Here is a 12,714-nt window from a genome sequence, read left to right as displayed (position 1 = left end):
GCTTGAAGTAGACAAAATGACAGATGCAAATAAGGTTTATCCCTTATAGTAATTATTTGGCTGCGTCTAATCTCGTGGCAGTTGTGGGAATTACGTCCAGGATATTCTCACGGCAGTTTCCATAAAAGCTGCCTGGCCTAAAATTTGCTGAATAATATTATGTCCCAACGTAACCTAACATAACATAACCTCACCGAATTCAGCGTAACCTCACCGAACGTGTCATAATCTACCCAAATCCAGCGCAACTGCAACAAACCTAATCTAACCCAGCCCAACAACACAAAACACAGCCTATATTAACTATTTCGCTACCGCGCCTATTCAAAATTGATCAATTTGATCGATACTTTGGGAGCGCCTTTTCATAGCAACCCAGGCGTTGCTCGAACAAGTAAAACTGGAGTTAGATCAGAAAATGGCCTTTCAAAATCAGTTTTGTTTTCATTTTTGCAACAGAAACGTGAATTTTGACACGCTTTTGAATCACCTGGATGTAGAAAAGGGGCGTGGTCATCGCGCGTCACGGCTACCAACGAAGAATGCGTGCCACTCGTAATTACTCTGCACCAGCGTTTGTTTTTTGCTATCAGGGCATGAATGGTGAACCAGCATACGATTTTCAATCGTCAGGTTCGCACTCTGACAGTAATAATCCCAGAAATCGGCTGAAAATGTCAAGCAGTGCCTGGTTGCAAAGCTACTTTATGATTTTAAACAGTTTTATTGCCTTTGCGCACGTTGTTCTAAGTTCTGTGGTAGTTCTACTTACCCCGGGACCATTCGCAAGCAGTTTACAACAGTTTCGGTTTCGTCTCTGCATCGCGAAATTCATATTTAGCGCTACTACGCAGTTACCCAACTTCAAGGCTACCTGCCATGGCGCCTGGAACGTCCGCGACTGATCCTCGAACAAAGCATGCCGCTCCAGATTTCCCCCAACCCTAACCCGATTTCTGTGATAAGAACTTCAGATGCAAGTCAAAAGGTCACACCCAGTCGCCAGATATCTGTTCCGCCGAGGCAAAAATGAGGTACGATGCGCTAGAATCGTGCCCTGCGATCTTTGGCCGAGTAGCACTAGCCCGATGAAAAAGATCAGCACAACGAGCCTCCTGTATTGCAGTGCCACCTAACAGTTTTCAAATGAAACAGTACAAAAACTTATCGGAGACTCCGTCCGAAGAGACAGTTCAACTAGGCAGCAGAGCAAGGCTACAATTGCGAGTAAGAAGATGATAATAAAGCTCAGCTTTATGTTTTGAGAGGTAACTGACCGTGAAAGTCAACAAGCATCAACCACGGCGTTCCGTTTTCAACTTCATGCATGTTTTTTTCCGCATCGCGTGCTTGTCCCAAATATTGTGCTCGCTGTAAATGCAAAGTCAGTCATTGAGAAGATATTTTTTACGTTATGTGGGGGCAAATTGGTGCCTCTTATAATGTCAAACCACCAGATTTATTCCAGGGAACCACCCGAAATTGCACATTTTGAACTGGAGGTTGGGCTTCACCGCATGACACGAGCACCGTGCATGCTAACATTTTTTTTTTATATCTGACAAACTGTTCCGGGCAAGTCGACATTTTTTCTAGGGCGTGTTTTTGAAATGTTTCCCCACAAAATGTATATTCTAATTTTTTTCTACTACCGGTGGCTTGATATACACAACTCCTTTGTTATCATTTTTTTCGACAACTTGAGAAAAATTTTGATTTTGATATTTTTTTTCACAATTATGATATATAAAAACATCTAAAAAACTGGTGTTATTGGAAAGGCCGTTAAATAATCTGCATTTTGTGTGCCTGTAATTAGTGCCTAACCGATTTTTTTTTAGCAGGGAAAACATGTTTTCTTGGACCCCTAAAAATTGGTCAATTTTCCGGCGGTAGCAACAGAGTTAAACGTAATTCAACCTATTCCAGAAATACTGTGCGTCGATCTCTTGATATAGTAAAAACCAGAGTAAAAAAAGGAATAAAAAACTCACGATGACCGAAAAATTCTGAAAGCTACAAAAAAAAAAAAAAAGCATCGCAATTGTCGGACTTGAACCTCAGCCTTCTCGTTTAAAACCAAGTAATATACCACAGCACTACAAACACGGCTTTTCAGCGAATATGTATCCCATAGAATCTCCGCGTAGCGTGTTCAGCCAATGAGAGGCGACTGCCGTGAGAAATTTCTGACGGTAATTCTCACGGTTGCCGGGATAATAGACACTACCTAATTATTTGGCTATTAGTCAGCTTGCTCTGTGCAGGCAGCACTGCAGTTAAGAGCCAAGCTCAGCTTTTTCTAATGTCCTTGGGGAATGCCACATAGGGCATTTCCGTGTGCAACCACTGCCATTTACTGTGCACCAAATTGATTTTTTATTTTTATGAGCTGCCGCCAACTTAATCTTTCGCCTTCGACACTTTCGCTTCAAAGTTCAATGTGCCAACATTGTAAAAAAATTATATGTGTAACCACCCTGCTAAAATCCCTGTAATGGGAACTGCAGTATAAATAAATAAATAAATAAATAAATAAATAAACAAATAAATAAATAAGTAAATAAATAAATAAATAATAAGTTCACTCCCCTCGTGTCCCTGTGCTTCTCAATCTCTTGTAAGGGCAACAAAAAAAACAAAGTTAACTCAGAAAAACAAGTGCAAACATAGGAAACGAGCGTCACAATCACGAAAAAAAAACACAACACATCAAAGCTCAACTTCAAAGCTCAAAAAATTAGACCATTAGTCAACAAAGAATTCCACACTACAGAACAGAAAAGCACTAAGGGAAGCACCTGACACTTTTGGCTTGACGCTGACTAAGCATACAGCGCATACTTGACGCCAAAATAAGCTAATGCATTTTTTGTACTTCTTTTCTTCGCATGCAAACCACATGCAACTAAGCCTGAACCCCCCCCCCCATCGAGTGACAATTCCCCTGCGACAAAGATTTCACAACTTTCCACCGATGAGGTCGACAGCCGTAATGGATGGGTCTTTTGTGTTAAGGGCAGCGTGTGCGTTGTTGACAGCTGAATAGCCCCATTGTCAAACTGTGAGCATCGCTTACTTTTTGCTTCTCGTGCTTTAAACACAGCCGCAACAATGCTTTTGAAAGCACTAAGTGACCTATCTCACAGATGCCGACGCTGCTTTTTTGAGACCTTGAAACACCACAGGATTCGACTGTGTAGTAAAATGCGGACTTGGGCTGGACTTGGGTGCAGAGGACAAACAACAGGGTGTAACACTGGAGTAACATTAGGGGAAGACACAGAATTCGGTGCTAGGGCTAGAGGAAGACAAAATTTGGTGCAACATGTCAGTAACAGTCACACAGAAAACAAGCGCGGTAAAAAACAACAAACATAGGACGAGGCATAAACAGGACAAGCGCTAACTTTCAACAAAACATTTATTTTATTTCTTTATTTATTTATTTCAAAACATTTATTTATTTATTTATTTCATTTATTTATTTATTTATTTATTTCAAAACAAGCATAAAGAGAGGAGGAAGGAAAGGGAAACATAAAAACTATGGGCGAAACAAGAAACAGTCACGTACCGCCTACGACAAGAAATCGAGCTCAAGTTTCGGTAAGGCTACAGACGGCTTGTTTTCTGTGCGACTATGAACCAACACGCCCAAACCTTTTCCCTTCTGTAGTGTCAGTACAGAGCAGTTACAGCAGTATTAAAGCATAGTTGGGCTGGACCTGGGTTCAAAGGACAGACAACAGGGTGCAACACTGGAGCTGCACTGGGGCAGAACTGGGGCAAGCGAGGGAACTCAGTGCAACACATCAGTACAGTGCAGGCCGAAGGATTCGCCCATGCAGCAAAAACCAGACTTGGGTGGGACATGCCATGAAAAGGACAAACAGCGGGGGGTAACACTGGAGTAAGACGGGTGTAAAACGGAGAATTCAGTGTAGTCACCTGTTCGCTGTCCTTGGGCTTGCCGGTCGTCTCTTCGAGCGGTCGGAGGTAGCCTCGCTTGATGACCGTGTAGTCGGGAAGAACGTAGTCGCGAGCTATTGTGTTCTCTGCGCCATGTTTCCTGCGAAACAAAGGCGGCGAAAAAAGGTTGTGAAAAAATGCAAGTAAAGCCATCGATGAAAACAGTTTCCACTAGACAATTTAGCACTCTGAAAGCCCCCCCATGACGAGTTTCCCCCCTAGAATTGACATCTGTGTTTCTTTTAGAGGAACTTCATAGCTTGTTAGAATATGTGCCCTGATTGTGTCAATACGCTGAAGCAATTCTGAGGTCGCCAGATGAGATGAAAGTTCCCAATATAAAATTTAACGCTACCGATGAAGCTAGTACCAGCAAATTAGCCTTTTTGTGCTTGTTCTATGCCATACAGAAATTTCAAAACTCTTTTGTTTCTCCACAGGTTTTAGTTAGGGAAGCATGCTTGAAAAATTGTAAATTTCAGTTTTCTCATTGGAAATAGCTGAGTATACAAACAAAATCATTATTCAATTCGTAGTTTGGTTCGTTGATACTGTATCTGCACCACTACTGGAGTTATAAAATTTGAAGCCGCATGGATGCGAGTCACTTGGTATGAGTGCAAACCACTGAGAAGTCGTTTCAGCTGGCAGCAATAGCCATCGAACAGGTGCCTCATAATATCAGAGGTGCTAGTAAGAATAGTGCCTAACACAAGCTCAACTAACCTTTTTTCTCTCCTAGGCCGAGCAAAAAACTGGCAAGAAGGGCACAAAATAAGAAAACATAAGATGGTACAAGCACTAATGAACCCTTTGGTGACCAATGTGCCCTCAGTACCTTTGTCATTTTATTTTGTGCTGTCACTTCCATCCTGCAGTACAGCAGTGTTTACTGTATTTTCCCACATATAACCCGCACCAAGAATGCAAAAATTTTAGGGGTAAATTAGACATGTGGATTATATGCGAGGTACTATTTTCTTTAGTGCAGCTTCACAGCATTGCATGGTATGCCGTGACGCCCCTACACCTGTAACAGCAACTAATCCACTCTCACCCCGCTGGTAGGGCCCATTTTCCAGACAACTCAACAATATAACGACCCGAGAAAAAAAAATATTGGGCGAGTCAGATAGGGTTTTCCAAAAAGTGTTGTTCAAGAGTAAAAAGTGTGAGTTCCAATAGTCAAAAACACTGCTTTATACTATGATGATGATAGGTACGAGTTGACTTTTGTTGAAATGAGGCAGTGGCTTTCACCACCACACTGCAGTCCACTGTTTAGATGCCTGAATTATTCTCACGTACATTGTTTCCAATTTTTACCTTTTTGCTGTAAGCGGGAAGACAGTACAGTGTGGAATCCTACGTGCAGAAGTGGAGGAAGAACAACGGGGGCTTATGAGCTGAGCACTGTGACCCTAGGTTGTTTTGTGGCCCCAAGACCGGTGCCTACCCTGAACTAGAGATAATCTATGACTTCGTGTAGCGCAAAAAAAATTAGCAGTGGCTTAGCTTGGCTATGCCAGGATATACGTAGCGTGAGCTAAGGTTCAGCTCCTGTTCTCCAGTTGGATTGGATTTCAATCCAACACAATCCAATCCAATCCAAATCAGAGGCAATCCAAGCCAATCCGATCTAAACCAAATCAATCCAATGCTTCTCGCACTTGCGCAGAATGGCCCTTCACGGCACACGCGAAACCGCTCAACCTCGGCCAGTGTAGCTTACGCTACCAAAAAAAAAAAAAAAAAAAAAACAAGGACACAGGGAGGCGACGGGCACAACTCTGCTGGACTAGAGACACAGCTGTAAAGTTCATTCAAGAAAAAAAAAACCAAAAAAAAAAAAAAAAAAAAAAACGGGGCCATGTTGTGTCAGCCGAAATCGCCCAAGCGAGGCAACCATTTCGAGAACCAGGCCTACCTTGCGAGGTCTGTGCAAGCCACAAATGGTTGCACCGGTTTATGAAACAGCAAGGACTATCAATACGACGGAGGACGACCTTTCAAGCCAACACTCGCCAGTCGCTTACATAAGAAAGTTTGTCAGCTATCAATGTTATGTGCTCGACCTCAGACGGCAACACGATAACTTATTTTCACACGCTGGCAACGCCAATCAAACACCTGCCTATTTTACAGTGATTGTGTTGACCAACGACGGGAATATGAAATCGAACTGTACAGTAATGCTGTGTGCCCTTGCCAACGGTACTAAACTGCCACTTTACACTGTCCTGAAGTGGAAAACATTTTCCATGGTAATGTTGGCTGCCAGTGTGATGGTACGCGCACAAGAGACCTCTTGGATCGACAGCGACTTTCATGGACTGGATTAAAAAACTGTGGGAGAAGAGTCCTCGATGCTTCAGCCTCTTGATGTTTCATCGAATAGACCATTCAAAGCACACATCAAGTGTCTTTATGCTGAATGGATGGCTGAAGGTTTCTACCACTTAACGCCGACAGGCCGCGTACATAGGCCTGATGTTGCACTCTTTTGTAAGTGCATCGTTAAAGGAGCCATGAAGAGAAAATACAACTTCGTTTAATTTGAAAGAACTAGGATTCAGAATCTCACTCAGCTCCATTACAGCCACAAAAGATGTTTTTTTAACAACAACAAAAAAAGCAAGAAGTGTTTAGAAACTTTCAAATTTTGCGCCACGCCCCCTGCCTGAAACTGTGCCAGCAGGAATTCTGTTCTTTTTGTGCTTATGTTTCCTCCCGCACGTGCCGGCGTTCCACTGCCACTTTTTTTTGCTTACTATCACAAAAACCAACCTAACGAGTGTTCCTAACTAAATGAACGCGGGCGCTGCTGGTTACATGCGCATATTTTGCCTCAAATGTACCTGTAGTGTTGTTTGCACTAAACAATGGGGAGATGTATGACAAGTGTCAGCGTTTCAGAAGTTTCGAACGGTTATATGACTATATAAACCGCTTAGTTTTCATTACCTCTGTGGGACGCGCTGCAATGGAATGCCGGGCTCTACCTGCGTCCATTATCTCGTGGCACCGCCTGATTCTGGCAGTCGTTTGACATCGACCGTTACAGCAAGCTACGATGACAGGGCGAACCCCTAAAGTGCTCTGCACATAAAATGTTTTTTCCAAGTTTGTGCGACTTGAGTTTGGGAAAGCGGCCCCCGGAGCGGTTCGGAAAGCGGCCCCCGGAGCGGTTCAACAAAATCTATGCTGTGATTGGAGGGTGACTTGAGCCGTACCAGCACAATAATAAATGATAACGAATGAAGTTCAGACACCTATAAATGGTTTGTTGTGTGAAGAAAACTGCCATCTTTTTTTTGGTTCATTGTCCCGAAAATCGAGTATGCATTAGAATTTGAAGGTTTGTTGGATTAGAAAGAATACGGTAATTAATAAAAGCTATTATTTGTTTTATTACCTTCCCGGGCCTCGCCGACCACCTGCAAACACGTAAACTAAGGTTTATAGAGCGAACAAGAAATGCTTTCCTGCCACAATGCCCATCCCCCCCTCCCACCCTGTCGGCCAATTCCCCCCATGTTAGCTGTACTAGTAGCGCTACTTCAATGTGCCACGCCAACAAACTGCTTTGCATAACAAATTCAATCTTTCTACACCCCAACATGAGCCGTCTGGTGTGCACGTGTCTCCGATTCCCTTTTCTCTCCCGATGCCCATCCCCCCCCCACTGTCGGCCAATCCCCCCCATTGGTCACCTGGCCGTGTCCATGTGCTGGTTGAAGGAGTTGGAGACGAAGCAGGAGTCCTCCTTGACCTGGTTCACCACGTAGGTCTCATCCATGACGTGCACCTGCCGGTACGAGATGATGTCCTTCAGGTGGTTCGTCAGCGCCTTGCCCCCCAGGTTGATCCTGGTACAGGGCGGTACGGGGCGGTACGGTACAGACAAGGTCGTACACCAGGAGTGTCAAACAAACATGCATGCAAGGTGCAAGAGGTGAACCACTGAGACAGAAAACCAGAACCGTAATACGTGCGCACACAAACGCATGCACTGCGGTGCCAAGGACACTCGGCTTATACCCCTGTCAGACAGCAAATCTAATAACAGTTACAGCAGATGAAATCAGCTGTGAATGGTGCTAGTTCAGCACTTCACAAGAATACCAAAGGATACTTGCATGAATGGCATTTGGTGATTGATTGAGTTCGGGGAACACGTTCCCATTAGCTCCTGAGCAGAACGAGCTTCCTCCACAGCAGTGGTCTGTCACTAAACGTGTAATTTTAATAGTACTGTAAATCGAACAGTGCTGTGTCGAAAACCTCTCCGCAAATCAAATATTTTCCCTTGCATATTTTTCGTCAGCACCTTGCACCCCAGGCTGATCCTGATGGGTGGAGCGGAGTTCGCTGTGGTTAAAACGCAGCTCTAGCATTTTTGCCAAGTAAGTAATGGCTTGGTTTCCGTGCCGAGAACGGCCAGCGAACACGCACACAACCAGACAAAACGCAGATGCTGCTCGGCACAGCTGCCACTCTAGAATGCAGCTAGTGTCTCCTTCTTTCATTTTGTGAAAGTACGTGCCCTTAACCTTTCTCCTACCCACTCAGCGCCCCCCTCCACTTAGAACAAACGAGCAATTAGTCGCTTTCACAGCATGCAAACGCACAAAGTGCTCACTTCACCTTGGCTATAGTGAACTAGAAGACAGAGATGTGTCATCTGGGCCTGGTATCGGCGGGGGAAAAGTCCATTTTGCGATGAAAATTTTTGATGAGGAACTCATACGATAAGCAGTGCCCTATAGCGGCCTCTTCTCATTGGTCAGTTTTCCTAATTTAGTCTGTCGCAATCCATGTACATGTATTGCAATAACTAGCCCCATTTCTTTTTTTTTGATGGAATAAAGGTTTATAAGCAACTCCGGGGGTTAAAACTTGGTGGTTAAAGGAGTTGCAGATGGCACTGGCTACAACAGGAGCTCACGAAAGAACTCCTGTGCTACGTTGAATTTTTGCACCACAAAAAGAACCCGCATTCTCCATTGGTTCGCTCACCGCAAGACCCACCTCTGCCTTCTAGTGCACTGCAACCTTGGCTGAGCCTGAAGGTCAGATTGACGCTACAAAGAACGAGCCTTTTCCTGGATTTGGCCTGGAGTAATGGAGCTTTCCCTCTAAAACACACACACAGGGTGCGAGAAACAAGCTTGTATCACACACACACACACAGTAAACACCTATCCATTGCTGGAGACATGCTTTCAGTTGCAAAGTCAAGACACTATCGCCCTAAGTAAATAAAAAACATCTCACAACATACTTGCAAGTGAGAGAGATATAGATAGCACTAAGTTCCAGCACTAGGCCTCTTGGCAAAAACTTTCCGTGCTTCAATTTCTGCATTTGAACGTGATTTATGCCGCCAGCTCACTTGCAACCGTACAGTGCCTCAGATAGTGCTGTCATCGGCTTGACTTCCAAAAGCCCCAATGCTTACAGAGGCAAAATCCAGCTTAAATAAATAGAATAAATATGTTGTTAATTTAACCCTTTCAGGGTCACGGACGTACATGTATGTCCTCTGCAAACACCTTCAAAATGGTCAATAATGTACATGTACGTCATCGCTTGTATGCTTAAAAAGCGCGCCTTTTTCGCCAACTTCTCTTGCTTGGCATGTGCTGCCACACGGCGGAAATACGTCAAATTATTTTCTTGCGCCGATGGCTCTTCTTTTTATTTTTTTATGATTTACTTCAGCGGCACGCCGGCTATCGCTTGCCCATCCAGTAACGAGGGGGCACGCGAGGTATCGCCCACCGGGCGCCTGGGCGCCTCTCGCTTCTTGCGCCTGCCACAGACCAAGGTCGCCAGCGAAACTGATGAGGCTCTTTTCTCCTTTCTTTTTATTTTATAGGAGTGGTGCACTGTCTATCACTTGCACATCCGACCGCAAGTGCACGCGCGCAGTGGCTGGTTTTGGTATCCTCCTCCGGGCGCTTCCCGCTTTTTGCACCCGCAAAACTGATGTCTATCTGATTTCGATTCACTCAAAAGGTGCCCGGCTTGTTACTCTTCCGTTTTTATTTAGAATTTCTCTTGTGTTACTCATGAATAAACCACATGTATGTAACAACACAAACGATATTTTTTTTGTCACTTTATGGTCACCCTAAAAAAATTGCGATAATTTTTTCTCAGAATAGATTCATCCAAAAAATTTAAATCAGCGATAAAAAAAATCGACCCTGGGAGGTCGCATTTGTCATAAAAACTCGACCCTCAAAGGGTTAAGAGATGCCTCTTTCTTTCTTTTTTGACAAGAAACCAGTTGTAAGTGGCACTCCTTTTGTATTACTACACGTCTCTCTCTTGCCTTTGATTGTTGCACCTAAGAAAAGCTAGCCCAAGTACTGTATTCTAAGCAACCCATTCTTTTTTTTTCTTTTTTTGAGCCTTTGCTGCTTATTATGGTAAAGGTACGAGAACTCAAGCATGCCCACTTCCTTTTAACCTTTCCCTGGGCTAAAAAAATAGAAAACAAAACAAAACACAACATGCTTAAGCCTCAGACAAGCATTCGCTTGTGCAGATGTCACAATCCATTGGGTCACTTTGCAATGCCCTGCCGTCAATTAAAGGAGCACTGACACCAATTTTCGGCGTTAATATTATTGCACAGTTCGCTTCCTTCACTCAACAGAATACCCTGGCTGAAATATGAGCGGTGTGCGATGCGAAGAAAGTTCAATTGGATCTCATTTATCGCGCCAACGGAGCAGCGCGCGGAGCGGCACTCAGCAAATGGACATCAGCGTGACATCACCCCGTGAAGCCAAAACAAGTGACGCGACAGCGCTCGTCAAAAACTCGTGACGTCACTGCACGCGCGCGGCCCCACGAGCGGCGAGCGGGCGCAACACCCTCTCAAGCAAGCACCGGTGACATCCGCACAAAGCGGTGAGGTCAGGCAGGGAGTCTGTCATATGCGCCGTTCGGGATGAAAGCGCGGGAATTTGAAACAAACGATTTTCAGGCCGTTCAATGTAATTACCTATCGCGCGCTGAAGTATATGAAGTGCTGTTTCAGGTTCGCCAGACCATTAAGCATCGATAAAAGCAATAAAAGTGTAACATAAAATTTTCGTGTCAGTGCTCCTTTAAGCTAAAGCCTTGCCCATCGTATAAAATGACATCTTGATGGATACCTGATCCGGTAGCCATTTTTTTTTTTTTTGCCCGCTGAAGCATTTAAAGCACTAATGAGCATAGTGCAGCGCCTTATGTCAAGCTCTGGACACAGATAATCAGCGTTCACTAAACAGTGCTCGAGTGTAGTGTGCACATGCCATAATTGGTGCCACAACGTTGCACTGCACCTAAACAGGCCCCCAATCCCTTGGTTAAACCTCGGTGACTCCCTTTGACTTTACAACAAACGTAATTAACTGTGCTCAGTTTGTCGGCCACATCAGCCATTCATAACAAGCGTAACTTTTGCAGAAAGACCCAAACAGTCAACACATTTTATATTTTGCAACAAAATAGATGATGAGCATTTTTGATCATGGTGGTTAAACTTGGAAATAAGTAAAGAAGTGTCTAGAGTGCAGCCCAATGACATTCAAATTATTAAGACTAAGCTGGCAGAGGGAAGAGCGTCTGTCGTTGTGGTGAAGGGGTCCCGTCTTTGCTTGCTGATACAGTAAAACCTCCTTACAAGAGACCCTCAAGAGACTAGGGAAACATGACTCTTGTAACCAAGGTCTCTTGTAACAAAAAATTTTAAGAACAGTGTGGAGTCAAACATTACCAATTTGTTATAAATCAGTATCAAAGCGTGTTCAGACAGGTCAACAAGAAAATTTGCACTACGGCTTTTAAGGAAGTTTGAGGGACTGCAGATTGTATTAGCTTCCTTCCCAACTTTTGTACGTAAAAGCACTTCACTTTGCAAGCTTTCCTGCCCTCGTAATACCATTGAAGTGCTCTTAGACAATTGTCAGCCTTAACTACCGAGACTTCCTGTCCTACAGTACCCTCGTCCTCCTCCTCCTCTGGTTCGTCCTCTAGGGCACCATTTACTTGCACAAGGATCACATGATCTGTAGGATCCTCGAACACACAGGGGGCCACATCTGCAAACACAAACTCCTCAAAAGTTTCTGGAACCTCTGTGGTGTGTTGGATGCAGGCCCAAGCTTTATCTTAAGCGCCACACACACACACACACACGCTTTCCACAAGGTCCTTCATATACCGTATTTATTCGAATCTAAGCCGATAGTTTTTTTGAAATACTGATATATCAAACTCCAGGGTCGGCTTGGATTTGAGGATTTTGAAACGTGCGCCAATTTCCAGGTGAAATTGAGAGAAGTGGCGCACAGCTAGCACCACCCAGAAAAGAAAGTATTGTAGCCATTACTAGACGAGCCATTAGCCACTTAAGGGCTGGGGGCGATGCCGCCATTTTGAACTGTGCGGATAGTGGCCTGCATGCGGTGTGGCGTTTGGTTTTGACAGCGCAATGGCACCAAACAACCGATGCCATTATAGTGCCGCTTTTAAAAGAAAAGTTGTTTTAGCCGCGGAGTTGTCGTCGAACGTTCAAGCCGGGCGGGACTTCAACGTGGATGAAAAAAATGTCCGTCGTTGGAGGACGCAACGGGAGAGGATATTTGCGCGGCGCAACGAGGATGGCATTCAGAGGCTAGCAGCGATGATGACTCAGAATGAGCACCGCATCTTCATGTTCAATAAACATGTTTTTTTTTT

General features: G+C 44.3%; 1 protein-coding gene across 1 annotated transcript in view; it reads right to left on the bottom strand.

The window, feature by feature from the left end:
- Positions 1-12,714, bottom strand: part of LOC144142259 (actin-related protein 6-like) — a 43,475-nt gene that overhangs the window by 18,887 nt on the left and 11,874 nt on the right. The window contains exons 6-7 of the mRNA XM_077673627.1: positions 7,686-7,841; positions 3,952-4,072 (exon numbers count right to left, since the gene is read on the bottom strand). Coding sequence (XP_077529753.1) covers positions 3,952-4,072; positions 7,686-7,841 — 277 coding nt within the window. The remainder of the gene's footprint in view (positions 1-3,951; positions 4,073-7,685; positions 7,842-12,714) is intronic.

Source organism: Haemaphysalis longicornis, unplaced genomic scaffold (genome assembly GCF_048455015.1).
Source record: "Haemaphysalis longicornis isolate Haplotype H1 unplaced genomic scaffold, Haemaphysalis longicornis Haplotype H1 scaffold_6, whole genome shotgun sequence".
NCBI classification, from domain to species: Eukaryota; Metazoa; Arthropoda; class Arachnida; order Ixodida; family Ixodidae; genus Haemaphysalis; species Haemaphysalis longicornis.
This window is presented reverse-complemented; position numbering and strand designations above follow the sequence as displayed.